Source organism: Sphaerodactylus townsendi, linkage group LG03, assembly GCF_021028975.2.
Source record: "Sphaerodactylus townsendi isolate TG3544 linkage group LG03, MPM_Stown_v2.3, whole genome shotgun sequence".
NCBI classification, from domain to species: Eukaryota; Metazoa; Chordata; class Lepidosauria; order Squamata; family Sphaerodactylidae; genus Sphaerodactylus; species Sphaerodactylus townsendi.
In genome coordinates, this window is record NC_059427.1 from 115,869,500 (window position 1) to 115,884,100 (window position 14,601).

The window sequence follows — 14,601 nt, forward strand, 5'->3', positions numbered from 1 at the left end:
AGAACCGTCAGCATTTAGGGGTGGGCTGAAGGCAAGGTCAAAAATAATGTTTTAAATAAAGAACATATCCAACAGGATTACACAGGAGCACCAGAATGGAAGGGTAGCTGAGCTTTCACTATACACACTTCACTGCAGTCCTGTGAGTCTTCAGATATTATTGTACATTCTGTAGTTTTCAGTGTATTTTGCCTAAAATTCAGCAAGGGGTTTATATATATACACACACACATTATATATACACACACATGTGTGTATGTTGTGCCCACTGGCCTTTACAAACTTTCAAAATAATTTATTCTAAATAAGCAGAATAAATCAAGTGTAGAAAAATTATTTTGACAGATTACTTTATTCCATCCCTACCTAAAGCATAAAAGTCAGCAAAGAGAATGACAGATGTTGGAGGCCTGAGTATTATAAGTACAGATCTAGCATAAGACCTGCATAAGACTTGCTCTAGTTGAAGTTTTTTTGCACATTCAGGCCCGCGCCTCTCCACCGGCAGAAATTATGCCGGTGGAGGGGAGGGGCCGTGCAAGTCCCCGCAGAGGCCAGCACAGCCACCTCTTCTGCGCCCCCCCCCCCACTCACCTCGTCCTCCAGCGTCGGTCTGGAGGGCTGCAGGGACCCGCCCATGCTGGTTGGAGGGCCTCAGCAGCCCACCAGACTGACGCTGGAAGACGAGGTGAGAGGGGGGGAGACGGGAAAGCGGCGACTTTGACGTGGTGCAGTTCGCACTGCGCCGATGGGAAGGCGGTGCTTTCCAAAAACCTCCCTCAGGAAGGGAGGCGGAAAGCGGCGCCTTCACACCACTCGGGGCCGCACAGGACGGTGCTACTGCGTTGCAGCAGCGCTGCCTGTGCGAACAGCTCTCCAGGGACTGGTGTTTTTCCGTCCCTGGGCCGCTTTTTTTGGCCCCGTGCAGAAAGGGCCTCAGACTCCACGATGAAACTACCAACATAAAACTACTTTTAAATGGTTCCAGGATATCATCTAGGAATGTCTACCATTTCTTACTGCACAGTCAAAGGGATTATATAAATATTTTCTAGGTAGTTATCAATACCAGGGATCTAACAAGCTCTGTTCCAAGCATGTTCTGACAACCAGTAACTGTAAAAATAGCTGAACCACACGTAATCATAATTAAAATTCCAAGGCCAATAAAAAAGATGTCTTTGAGATTTAAAGACAGTACATGAAATAACTTTTAAGCATGCATAAAGAATTCCCCTATTACTAGCAATGGTGGCAGGAAAGATTAACAGCACAATTGGGGGGGAGGGGGCAAATTGAGTTCTAGAGCCAGCGCAGCACCACACCAATGTGTTTGCCCCTTCTGTCAGTGCAAGGAGCACCCCCACCAGCAAAGGAGGCAAAGACGTCGGCAATCAGTCACTCCTCAGGTCTGAAGGGATGAAACCCAGCACTCAGTGTATCCATGGAGATACACTAGCATCCAACTGGATGTCAGCACAGGGGAGGGGCTGGCCAGGGCATTCCACCCAGGTTTTACAGCCAGGTATGCCATGGCCCGATGCCTGGAGTTACACTGTCCTTTTGGGTGGTGTAGCTCCATTTAGCCCTATGGAGGGCTTCTCGGTGCCAGGGGTTTATTTTAGTTTTCCTTGCCTCCCCATGCTGCTGGAAAGCCCTATGGGGGTGGCACAGTATTGCTGTTGTCCCTGAACACCTCAGGCTGTAGATTGGCTTTCCTGTAAACAGACAGTATAGCTGAATTATGTCCTGTTGTTGAGAAGAATATATTGGCAGCAAAGCTTTAAATAAAACATTATGCTTAACTTACACAAAGCTGTTGTTCAAATCAGACATCTCACCTTGAACGGCCCAAAAAGTTCACAGAAATCGCTGAACAAAGTTGCTTAAATTAAATCTTTATAAAGAGAGAACCAAGCAAGTGCAACAAAGTGTACTAATCCCATACAGAAACCACAAAAACCAGAGAAAAGTATTTAAAATCAGTAACAAATTTCCTCAGTTGCAGCATGTACAGACATACGCTCCTCCATGCTAGTTACCAAAATATCCAGCTCAAGAAAAGGTCTCATGAAAGATGAAAGCAATTTTAGCCTATCCTATCAACCAGAACAATTTTTTTTAAAATCCTCATATGGATACTGTCATGTAGTGCAAGGAAAAGGTAAAAGTGCAGTTCTGTCTAAGAAAATTTTAGACAGTTTTAGCCTATCAACCAGAACAATTTTTTTTAAAAAAATCCTCATATAGATACTGTCACGAGCTGCAAGGAAAAGGTAAAAGTGCAGTTCTAAGAAAAGAATTGTTTACCTTCAGAGGAAGCCTAGGAACATGGGAGTCACCTGATTGGCTGTGGTCTCCTGCACTCTGGCTGGTCAAGTAACTGTATGATGCAGAGGGGGGAGGAGGTTAACTCCTTCGTCACTACAATCTAAGAGGCTTTTGGTCTTTAGCAGCCCTGCTATTAAGAACTGTCTGCCTTAACTGAATAAAAACTGAACTTCTCTGAGGAAATAGTTCTGTCAAAATGTGTGACAGGAACTATTCCTAACAGCCTGAGTGCTGAAAGCAATTATATACTGACCAAGTATATTATATATTGACCAAGTGGGTTAGGTTTTTTGGAGGGCGAAGTGAATGGTCATATAAACCAGGATAGGAAGATCTTCTAGGTAGAGAAGAGTTCCAGTGTACCAGTGAGTCTGGGGTATAGGAATATGCTTTAAGTTTACCTCAGTGTAGAGTTTGTTTTGTTTTTGAGATTTTTTCTAACAGGAGGGCTGAGTGAGGGTACTATGGTACCTAGCCTATGTTAGAACCCTGTGTGTAGTAAACCATAAGCCAGTACCATCTAAGATAAGAGCTGTACAAACTGAGTAGCATCTATGAAACCAACACCTAAGCTGAATTATACATACATACATACATACATACATACATACATACATACATACATACATACATACATACATACGCACGCCTTTATTGGCTTAAAAGTATAACTGAATAATCCTAAGAGCTGTGCTGTAGAAATCAAAAAATTAACATCTGTGCCAAGCTCTTGTGTAATTAGTGTATTTCTCTTGCCTCCTGCCTTATTTGTCTCATCCATCCATCTCCCAGTCAATATTCTTCCATTTCCCATCTCCTCTGTCTGTTAAAAAAGACTGTGCTCCAGTTAAGTTTATTTCTGCCTCAGTATATTTATCTTAGGCCGTTTCTGCATGGCCAGGAGGCGCCCCCACGCCGGCAGGAGTTCTGCCGGCGTGGGGGTGGGAGCCTGCTCGCACACAAGCGTGCGAGCAGGCGAAGGGGAGGCCGGCAGGCGGCTCCGCACAGAGCCGCCTCTGCGCCCTCCCCCGCCCCACTCACGGTGTCCTCCTCGTCGCCTGCGGGTGGGTTTTATATCAAGCAAGATGGGTTTTATATCAAGCAAGACTCCTCTCACAGAATACAGAACAGTGTTATTTTGAAAAAGGAGTTTGCTTCTGTATTCCTGGTGCAGAATGTGCTGCATCAAATTTATCTTCTGCACTGGACTGTGCCGGCTAGAACAATTCCACATTCATTCTTTGGAATCAATTCTTGGGAAGATGATTACTGCAAAAAATAATTTCTCTCTTATTTTCCTGGTCTTTATGAGCCTGAAGTTAAGAATGTTAGGATTGGGTGCAAGGAACTGCAGGAGAAAAGCAGAAGTCATATTGAGAAATTAGAAGATCAAAAATCACTGGATGAAAATAAAGCTAATGCAGTAAGCTATTAGAAATGGACACTGAATTAATGGATTTTTCTTTCTTATGAACTGGAAATCCATCAAGGAGGAAAAGGCAAAGAAGGAAGAAAGCTGTGAAAATCCATTATAGAGAAGGAGTGCAAGGCTAATGTGAAAAGCTAGGAGTTCAGATTGTATAAGCTTTAACATGGCAAGGAGAGGTTCAGAGTTCTGAAAAACTATCGAGCATGTTATGGAGTAAAACACTACTGGAGGCCCAAATCTTATTCTTTCTCTTTTGGAATGGGCAACATGACATCTTATTAAGAATATGTTTCAAAGCTCTGCATTTTTTTAACTTTCAAAAAACGTTATACAAATCTTAGGAATACTTTGCTACGTTTTTCAATAATTTCTTGAATAAGATCAAAACAAAGGGCAACTTCTTTAAAAAGTAACAGAAATGATATATTTTATGCTAACTATTTTCCATAAGGGAAGTATAAAATCTGAGCTACATGAACAAGTAGCAATATACACAGCAAAGCAAAAAACAAAACAAAAACCCTTGATGTACACCCTAAGGCAACATAGTCTTAAGGACTATGCTTTGATTTTCTTCATCGGTCAGATTTCTGAATCCTTACAGAGAACACAAAGAGCTTGCTGGTTTTCTACACTCATAGGTTGTGAGGTCACCCATCAATCCAGACTGAAGGATCTGAGGATAAAAAGTTTATGTATCAGGAGCCAATCCACTGAGTAAATTGTCCAATTGCTCTACACTCCTCTTAATAGCAAATTACACAAGCATGTCTATAACACATTTTCAGTGCAATCCTAAGGACAGTTTCGCCAGTATAAGCACATTCATTTAGTCCTGTTTGTCAGTTTGATTTCTCAAAAAGTTCTTTTACATTTAAGTGCTAAAATGTCCCAGACATACTTTTTAAAAGTAAATGGAAGTTTGCCAACTTGAACAATAGAAAAATCAATTGAAGTGGTCAGTGAATGAGATTAAACTGTAAGGGATTACATACCAGCTAGCAACAGGGCTTTTAAAGCGTAGTTCAAAGCTATTGTTTCAATTTAAGATAATATGAAAAAACTTGCTTTTACTAACTTATGTGTGAAAAAGTTATATCAATGGGAAACCCTACATCTCAATCTAGGCTACACTTAATTGGAACTGCCTAGTGCACATGCAAGTCAAAGGAAACTTATTTAACTTCTTATTTCAAAGTGGTTCCAACCAGTAGAACTCATGGCTTTATACTCACATATGTGGATTCTGAAAAGGAACTCCAGTTGGATTCAGAGTAAATCTTGCTGTGGATTTGAAAGGTGGATTTGCAAAGTTCAGCTTCAGTGCTCTGCGCTTACCTGAGAGGAAGCAAACACAAAAAACTCTTTGTTAGCAAGAGAACGTGAGCAAGAGTACTAAGAGCATCTGAAACAAACCAGAATCAAATGGTATCTTTCTTACAATATGAAAGAACATCTCATATCGTAACGAAACACATTACTTGACAATACCAGTCACATTAGCAACAGAACAGCCATGGAGTAAAACTCCTCTGCTTTCTACTAAATTCAGCCATTAAGCAAACCAGATTCTGACAAGACAGCTTCTTCTATTGTTGTCCTTACCTTTACAATAGCAATGCTAAGAATAATGTCCAGGATTGAAAAATCTTTTGAAAATTTTAGTTTCTAACTATTAATATTTTAATATCAATATTTTTTGCATTAAGGGTAAAGCAGCAAGGTGCAGCATGCAGGCTATATACGAGTTTCAATTTAAAAAATAAACAGCGTCACAGCCTTATGCTAGCAGGAGATTGAATCATGCCACAGATATTGGCCAGGGTTATCTGGCAAAAGAGGAATCTCTTATTTTGTTGTCTTTTGAAGAAGGATGTTCAGCTGTGTATGTGATTGACAGAATCTCTGCCTATGAAATAATGTGCATCCCTGCATACACAGACTCGATTTAGATAAATGTATTTGCATTCCTATACATGCGCATGCAAGAGAATGAGTATCTATCTCCATGGATCTGAAGGCAATGAGTGCCAATATACATGCACAGTTTTGCTGCAGACCACAAGCAATTTAAAACTGGAAATATGGAACTCCTGATCAAAAAGGCTTTTTGTCCCCTCCTGATAAATTACATTGCATGCCAGCAAATATCAATAACATCAAAAGGAATGAGTTTCCAAGGCACAAAGATATTGTAAGTGGCTGCCCTTCCGGTGACCACTACACATGCTCATAATAACTACTGGAACCTGTCAGATACTTTCTGCAATTTATGTTGCAATAAAATATGCCAGTGTTGGTCCATGTTTACTGGGTGCTTGAGTTTCCATGCCTCCTCAGTGCCCACACCAACAGCTTCCTCTGAAGGAAGCACAGGAGGTCCCAGTATGAAGAGTAAGAGGCATAATGAGGCAACATAGAAGAAGACTTCCCTTTAGTACACTTCCAATGCAAAATCAACATTTTTTGCAGACAAATTGCGTAAGTCTGCGTTTAATTTGGTTTAATTTGATCTCCCTTACAATATTGAAGGAAAAAAGATCATACTTCTCTAGCTCAATTTCTGCATTAAAATGTCAAATCAAATTAAAATAAATGTTTTTTCTTTATAGAGTGTGGTGAAAAGTGCCATTAAGTCACAGCTGACTCATGGTGACCCTTACTCAAATAAACGAGTTCATGGAATTTATTTCTAAGTAAGCAGCTTAAGCGTCCCCAGTGATTTAAGAACATATTGTTTCCAAATTTCTACCTAACAATGATGGCCCTGGCCCCATCTAACCTCCTTTTACTGAAAGCATGATTACAGTTACATTCCAACATAGATTTGTATAAACCACTTGCCTTCACCTCCAGATGAAAACCAAGGGAAAAAATAAGATATTGTCATTAATCAATTGGACACCTCAGGAGATTTCCCTTCTAAACTCTAGCTTGAGAATCTGAAAGCTCAACTGTAAACTACAAAATAACTTATTTGTGTTTCTAATTAACTTTCTTAGTACTGCATGTGCTTTGAAAAAGTTGCTTCTTTTATAGCACTGCCACCTAGCCATCTTGGTTTACTACATACATACATTACAGTTCAGCACAAAATTTTCATTTCCAGATACGAAGACTTTTGAATAGTTAAATCTCAAAATACAGCTCACCTCATTGTATTATTAATCCACATTGTAATACCACACTTCAAAAGAACTACAGAAATTTTTCTTCCTTAATCTGCTATATAGGGAAATGAAGGATGATATCAAGCAACTGAACAGTGGGCCAGATAACAGCACAAAAATCTAGTCAGGGGAACTCCATTGGCCTCCCATTTTCAGGCTTATGAAAATAAAGCAGATTAGGAACAACAGAGTTCAAAAGCAACTTTTGCTATTTTGTCCAGATATCATATGGCCAAATAATATCACCAAGGCCTTTAAAGAATGATGAATTTGTGTGTGTGTGTGTGTGCGCGCGCGCGTGTGTTCGTTCAGATCTACAAGATACAACCTACACATCTGCAGGACATTACCTATATTATTTCCAGAGGAGTAAATTTCTGGAAATGTTGGAGTTATGGAGGGATGGGGATTTTTTTGGCAGGAGGTGTGTGTGGAAATTTTGAGGAGAAACAAAATGTGCATAATGTCTGCTTATTAAAACCATTTTGATGCTTTAACAACGGCAGTTGCATCATATAGAACTTAGTATATAAAACCGTGTATACGTTATACTTATGGAATTTTAAAAATATAAATGCTTTATTTTTCTATAGGCAAAACTACTCCTCAAAGTCCCATTTTTCCAATAAGAGGAGACTATCTCCCAATTTTCCTACATATTCACATCTCTATTTATTTCCAAAAGCTGAGAAGACTTTTCAAAAAAAATATTCAGAATTCCAAACTGTATTAAGAACATTTTTTCATTCCTGAATGCAGGTAACCATGAAATGACTATTAAAAATAAACACAACCCCCCAAATTTCACCACACATTTCCTGGTTTTGGTTCTTTAATTTGAATTTGCAATCTAAGTGGGACACCCTGGGCTAGATCCAGCAACCTGCTAGCACAACAATGGCAGATATTCATGCAAAGACCACAGATCATCTTTGCTTTCCCTACTCCCACAGCACAAGTCATTTCCAACCCCAAGGAAGTAAATTCCTAGAAATCAACTTTCCTAGGGGCAGAAGGGGTGAAGAGGGGAAAGTGGAGAAGAACTGTGATCATCAGTGCTTTCTACTGACAGATCAATGGACTGAATCTATTAAACACTAATCTGAGTTGTTTGATCTGGGACACACATGGAGTCAAACGAATTACTATGCTTAAATTAGGACACAGACACAATTACTAAGTGACAGTTTGATATCTCTTTCTGTTTTCTTGGGAGCCAAAACAATGCTGTTATAAACATAGCATTTAATACAGTGATTTCACCATTAGTATTAAGTCCTAAGAGCAACTTTATGGAACTAAAACAAAATGATTGCATTTGAAGAATAATGTCTTGTTTTAGGAAGATTACAGGTAGCCGATTAAAGCCTTCCATACTTCCAAGGATGGTAAAATAAGTACTCAACTTGCTGGGGGTAAAGTGTAGATGACTGGGGAAGAAATGGCAAACCACCCTGTAAACAGTCTGCCTAGTAAACACTGTGATGTGATGTCACCCCATGGGTCAATAATGACCCAATGCTTGCACATTTACCTTTTACTATTGACTATTATATGCTGAATACAATCATTTCCCACAAACAACACAAAGATTGTGCCCATTTCCATTTCCACAACAGTGTTCTATAATCAACAGGTTCAGCAAAATGATACAATCCAGATGAGCGACTGCTGAGAAAGTGTTACTCACCAAATTTTACTCAACTAATAATTTGAAAGTTAGCCATGTGGACAAACTATATATCAGAGTGACCAAACCGTAGCTTGTGAGCCACATAATGTGAGGCTCGTAGTCGGGGAGGCTGATCTTTGGAGTGGGTTTCCCCCTCTCCTGGCCTATCTCCCACTTTGTGCATCCTTGTCACTGGCTATGCTGTTGCACTTCGCTATGGGACAGCAAGACCAGAAAGGGAGTCAATAACCTGGGCACGGCGGTCAGAGGCAGAAGTACCTATGTTGCAGAAATCAACACTGGAAGCTGGCAGCAATCTTCAGCCATCCAGTGCCCTGAGCTGGAGTTGGACCGTGGTGACAGTGGTTTTCCTGGGCCACTTCAGGCCAGGAAAACAACATTTGGGGGTAAGGCTTAACTCCCCTCCCCTCCCCTCCCTATCCCACCCCACCCCACCCCACCCCACCATGTGCCAGAGTCTCAATGCAAATTGAGTCTCCCCATAAGTTAATTTTTTTTAATTGCTGGGAGGGTATAAGATAAAACATCTGAGATTGTCTCATTTAGTCCTAAGAATGCAACCCAAATACCTACGTTACACTCATCCAGTTAGCTTTTAACTATTTTGTTGTTGTTGTAAAACAGCAGACTTTTGAGTTTTAAAAGTGGTTATCATGTAGGTAAAGGGACTGCTGTTTGAAAAACACAAGCTCCAAGTCCCTGATGAACACACAGAAGGAATTCTAGTGACCAACTTCTCTTTACAACTCGGCTACTTCTAAAGCATGCAGCCAAATTGTAATTGTAAGGTACTCTGAGACTCCTCAAATTAGAGAAAGGCAAAGAATAAAAATAAAGTCCTATTATACAAGTGTAGTCTGTACTGCAGTAAGCATACATTTCCTTCAGGGCTGATTTCTGGTTGCACACAGGTTTTGATCACTCCTGCAGTTACAGTACCGCAGATCCCAGAAGCCCTGCAGCTCTAAAGAACAGGCAAAACTTGAATTTTATCTTTGATAAGAAGGAGAAGTGGAAGAGATGGCAATGACTTACACTCTCTTCAGATTTTCTTGCTCCTCCCTACCTTTCTGCCTTCCTCCATCCAAGTTCCACCCATTTCAGAGCAATCAAGGAGGTTTTTATTGTCTTACTGCCAGTGTTCTTTCAATTCAACAATTTATCTTGCAAATGAAACAATACTGGACAAAACATACACAAAAAAAGAAGGTGGCAAGCAGCGGAATCAAGGAAAAGGCGGGTGGGTTGTAGCTGGGAGAAATTGAGGAAGGGGCCTTTTTGCAGGAGATCCTGTGGAGACTGATTCTCAGCAGTTGGGTTTGCAAAGGGCATAATGGAAACTGGTTGAAAAATGCCAGTTCTCCCCCACCCTTCATAAGAACATAAGAAAGAGCCTGATGGATCAGACCAGATTCCATCAAGTTCAGCACTCTGCTACTCGCAGTGGCTCACCAGGTGCCTTTGGGAGCTCATGTGCAGGATGTGAAAGCAATGGCCTTCTGCTGCTTCCCCTCTAGTTCCTCATTACAATGCAGATCAAGGGGAGAAGGATGGCAACCCCCCGCCCCCACAAATGGTTGCTTGGGAAAAACTAGGCAACTGCAGGCTGTCAAAATGGCAGATCAACTCGGATCTGCAAAAAGCCATGGAGGAACCCCACTCTGAAGTGAACAGTCAAAGGTAAGTGGGTAATGCATAATGTGCCCAACTCTTCTCCTTCTTCTAATTGAATTTATTCCCATCTTTACTGCTCATTCTAATACTTCTAAAACAATTTAGCAGACCTTATGTGCAGAAACAGAAGATGCACACAGAATGTTTTAAAATGATTTCTGTTGGATATCATGGCACAAAAAGTATTCCTTGGAAACAGGAACCTCTGGCAGTCTTTGCAAAGCCCTTTCCCAGTGCTTGAAAACTCTAGAGAAGGGAACCCCAACATCTTTGAGCCTTCAGGCATATTTGGAATTCTGACACAGCATGGTGGGTGCAGCAACAAAATGGCTGCTGCAGAAGGCAGATCCAGCCACAAATGGTTGCCACAGCTTAACTTCAGTAACACAGTGTTAATCCTTGCACTATGGTAGCAGCTACTGCCAAACCAACATTTAAAAAACAAACAATTAAATCTACAATAGTCAATCAGAAGCCGTGCTCAAACATTTACAGTTTTAGCCAAAAAAGTACTATTAACAATATGTTTTTAACCTTGTTTTTATTTTTGGCAGTCTCATTTAATGTTAACAGAAATTACATAAATGAGTAATTATTATACAGGTGTATTTCTTAATATTTATATTAAAAGTTTGTAACAAAATGTGAATGTAATGAAAAACGTGTACTATCGTTCATGTCTTATGGCTCTCAAACATCTGAAGCTTATTCTATGTGGCTGTTATGTTAAGCAAGTTTGGCCATTCCTGCTATATATATATTCTGCTGCCCTCACCTCCCCATTCTCCTTTTTGGAGAATGGGATGAAAGACTGATTTTGAAAAGTCTGGGAAATTCTCTCTTTTTTGGAAAGAATGCAAGAAAAGCAGCTGTAATATTTTAATCAGGTTCCCAACCTTTTTGAGCCTGGGGGAAGTTTTTGAATTGTGACACAGCGTGGTAGGCACAGCCACAAAAAGGCTCCCACAACATAGCTGCCACAGAGACAATTGTTAAATGGTTGCCGCAACACAGTGCAGATTCTTGTGATGTAGTAGCAGCTGCTGCCAAGGCGATATTTTTAAAAACCTGCACAGCAAATCAAACTTCTAACTGCCAATCAGAAGCACTTCAGAGCAAAAGCCCTGGCTTTGCCCACTTTCTAGAGTGACAGTAAGGTGTCAGCATGTCCACGGCAGTCACAGGCACCATTTCAGGGACTTGTCTTTTAAGTTGTTGATCTGACAGTCAAAGAGGAGGGGAGTAAACAAGACAGTCAAGGCTGCATTAATCTCAAAGACTTTCCCTAATAAAGCACTGTGACCTCTTGTGTACAGAAAGATGGTGAATCCCACCCAAATGTATTCAAATCTCGTAAGTCTAAGCTACCTCACAGAACTGTTGTGAGGTAAAATGGAGATGAGAATAAAGTAAACTGCTTTGGGTCTTCACTGGATAGAAAGGTGGGGTATAAGTGAAGTAAATAAATTTTCAACTGTGATAAATAATAATAGTTCTTGTTTGTATAATTTCACAATATCAATCCTGTGAGCCCTCCTGCTCTTCAACACAGCTAGCTGAAAGATAACTGTCAGAAGAATCTTGATATACAACATTATACAAATATATGCCTCATAAGATTAATTTGTTGTTTTTGCTGTCTATCAGCTGAGCTCCGAATAATGCCTGAACATGATTGGTGTTATATGACCAACCATTTCATGCATCCTGTTGAGAACAAACTGGTTTCCAGTAACATCTAAACTGGCATGGTAATGTTTGCCCTTGCCCTTCAAACCAGGAATGCAATCAGTTTCAAACTGTACACATTAGCTGTGCATTCACATTGGTATGTTGCCAAACTTTAAAATTTCCATGAACTGACAGACACACATGGCACTCTACAATAAAGACTGCCAGTTTTAGAACCCAGTACTAAAGCACTTAAATTAATTTACATGTTAACTGAACTGACATCCAGCTAACTGTGCTTTGGTCTAGCGCAGGGGTAGGGAACCTGCGGCTCTCCAGATGTTCAGGAACTACAATTCCCATCAGCCTCTGTCAGCATGGCCAATTGGCCATGCTGGTAGGGGCTGATGGGAATTGTAGTTCCTGAACATCTGGAGAGCCGCAGGTTCCCTACCCCTGGTCTAGCGTAAACAGCAGCAGCATAAGAAAGTTGTAAAATGTCCACAAATCAATCCATGGTTCATGTAAGTTTGATGAACCTTACTGATTACAAATAAATAAAAATGTGCAAAACAGTGACATCTTTTCCACATTATGTTGTCCACCACCATCTTTTTATTCTGCTAGAGCTGTAATGCTGTGGACACCTTCGATAATTTTTTAAGAAGCATCTGCTAAACTCTCTTCAAAACGGAATCCTTTTTGGATGGCATTTCTGGGGTTGGAGCAGACTAGGGCCCTGGGGTTCAGAGTTACACCACCCCCAAAAGTGATGTAACTCCATTAAACTCTATGGAGGACTTCCAGGCAGCGGCGGGGGTGGGGGGTGAGTGGTATCTTTTGCCTGCCTCCCAACACCACCAGGAAGTCTTCTGGAGGTGGCATATCAGCAGCACCACTCCAACTGCCCGAGGAAACTGGACTGGGCTGACAATCTGCTAAACATAGAAAGAATAGTAAAATCACAGGACAAAGAATTCTAGCAACAGACAGAACACAGAAGCCAAAGAAAAAGTGGCTGAAGCAGAAGTCATAATTTGATGCAAGCATCTGGTTGGCAGAAGTCACAATTTATACAACATTTTCAAGAACAGAGACTTCAGCATCCATGGGGCATAAGCTATCTGCAAGAGGCTTAGAATTCCCTACTGCAACAAATCTGCTACCATTATGGAGATAATATAAAGCCAAAAAACACCACACAATCAGTTCTTTCTCCCATAGGTGCTTTCTGTAGAGAGAGGAGCTTGTGCAGTTTCCCCATTGCTGGTACATCTGCAGCTAAAGTACAGCAGCAAAAATCAAGGTGTTGATTTTTACCTTTCAAGTTCTAGGCAGCTTGCAGGTTGGGAACCTGAAGGACTGTCACCTCCCATATATTCCTCTCTGGGAATGAAGATCCCAGAAAGAGGCCCTCCTAACTGCCCCATCGATCAAATAAGTTCATTTGGTGGGTTCACCAGAAAAGGCCTTTTCAGTAGCAGTGCCACAATTATGGAATGACATCCCCCGCAAGGCAAGCCCAGTCTTCTCACTTTCAGTCTTTAGGAGGCAAGTGAAGACTGATTAATTTAATGACAGCCTGAAATTATTTTTAAATTCTTTTATGTATTTTATTTGATGTATTCTGTGTTAAGTCACCTTAAATTCCATAACATAGAAAGTTAGCCAATCAATGTTTTTAATAAATAAATAAATATCCCTGCAAGGGAAAGGACAACTTACTCTTTAAAAATAAGCTGGCAATTCAGAGGACCTTTCAGTCATATTGATAAAACTGGTTATCTATATATTCTATGGTAGATTTTTTTTTAAGTAACCCCCCTGAGAGGCTTAATTTCCACCATGGGCCAGAGTCAGCAGAAATGGCTGCTCTGCAGGCAGGAAAATCTTAACTTCCCCACTTGAATGGCAACCATCCAGGCTATATCCTCCCAAACATCAGAGCAAAGCAGATTTGAGAAAGACTGGGAAAAAAACAGGGAGGTGCATGAATGCACCATGGTGCTGTAGGCAAGAAGGAAAAAAAACTTTACTGTCTAATAGCACTGAACCCAGGGCAGATGACCCATGTGGAAATGGATATAGAGCAGTGGTGGCGAACCTATGGCACAGGTGCCAGGGGTGGCACTCAGAGCCCTCTCTGTGGGCACATGCAAACAGAGTCCCCCCACACACATCTAGGCTGGCCTGGGCTGCTGGGCATTAAACCTAAGACCTAGTTTTGGGGAAGCAGTCTAGGCAATCCTGTTAAGCGTTGTTAAAACCCCACTGATTTTCATGCGAAGAACTAAAGCACGATCCTTTACCTGGGAGTAAGCTCGGGTGCTGGCAATGGGGCTTGCTTCTGAGTAAATCTTTCTATGGTCGTGATTCACCCACTGGAAGAGTTGCATGGTTGCTTCAAAGCAAAGCCACCAACTACCACTAAGCTCACTTCTGAGTAACGCATGCCTCGGAGCCAACCGTTTTTTCTAAACTAAAACCTCAGAATTCAGGTTAAATTGCTGTGTTGGCACTTTGCGATAAATAAGTATGTTAATTTGGTTTTCTTATGGCATTTTTTCATTCTATTTAGGAAAAATACTGCACACTTCCCTGAAAATTTTTAGTCCCAATAATACATGACTCTT

At 40.9% G+C, this 14,601-nt stretch overlaps 1 protein-coding gene across 1 annotated transcript in view; it reads right to left on the minus strand.

The window, feature by feature from the left end:
* Positions 1 to 14,601, minus strand: part of MAP2K4 (mitogen-activated protein kinase kinase 4) — a 66,450-nt gene that overhangs the window by 41,601 nt on the left and 10,248 nt on the right. The window contains 1 exon segment of the mRNA XM_048488360.1: positions 4,996 to 5,098. Within this exon segment, the coding sequence (XP_048344317.1) occupies positions 4,996 to 5,098 (103 nt within the window).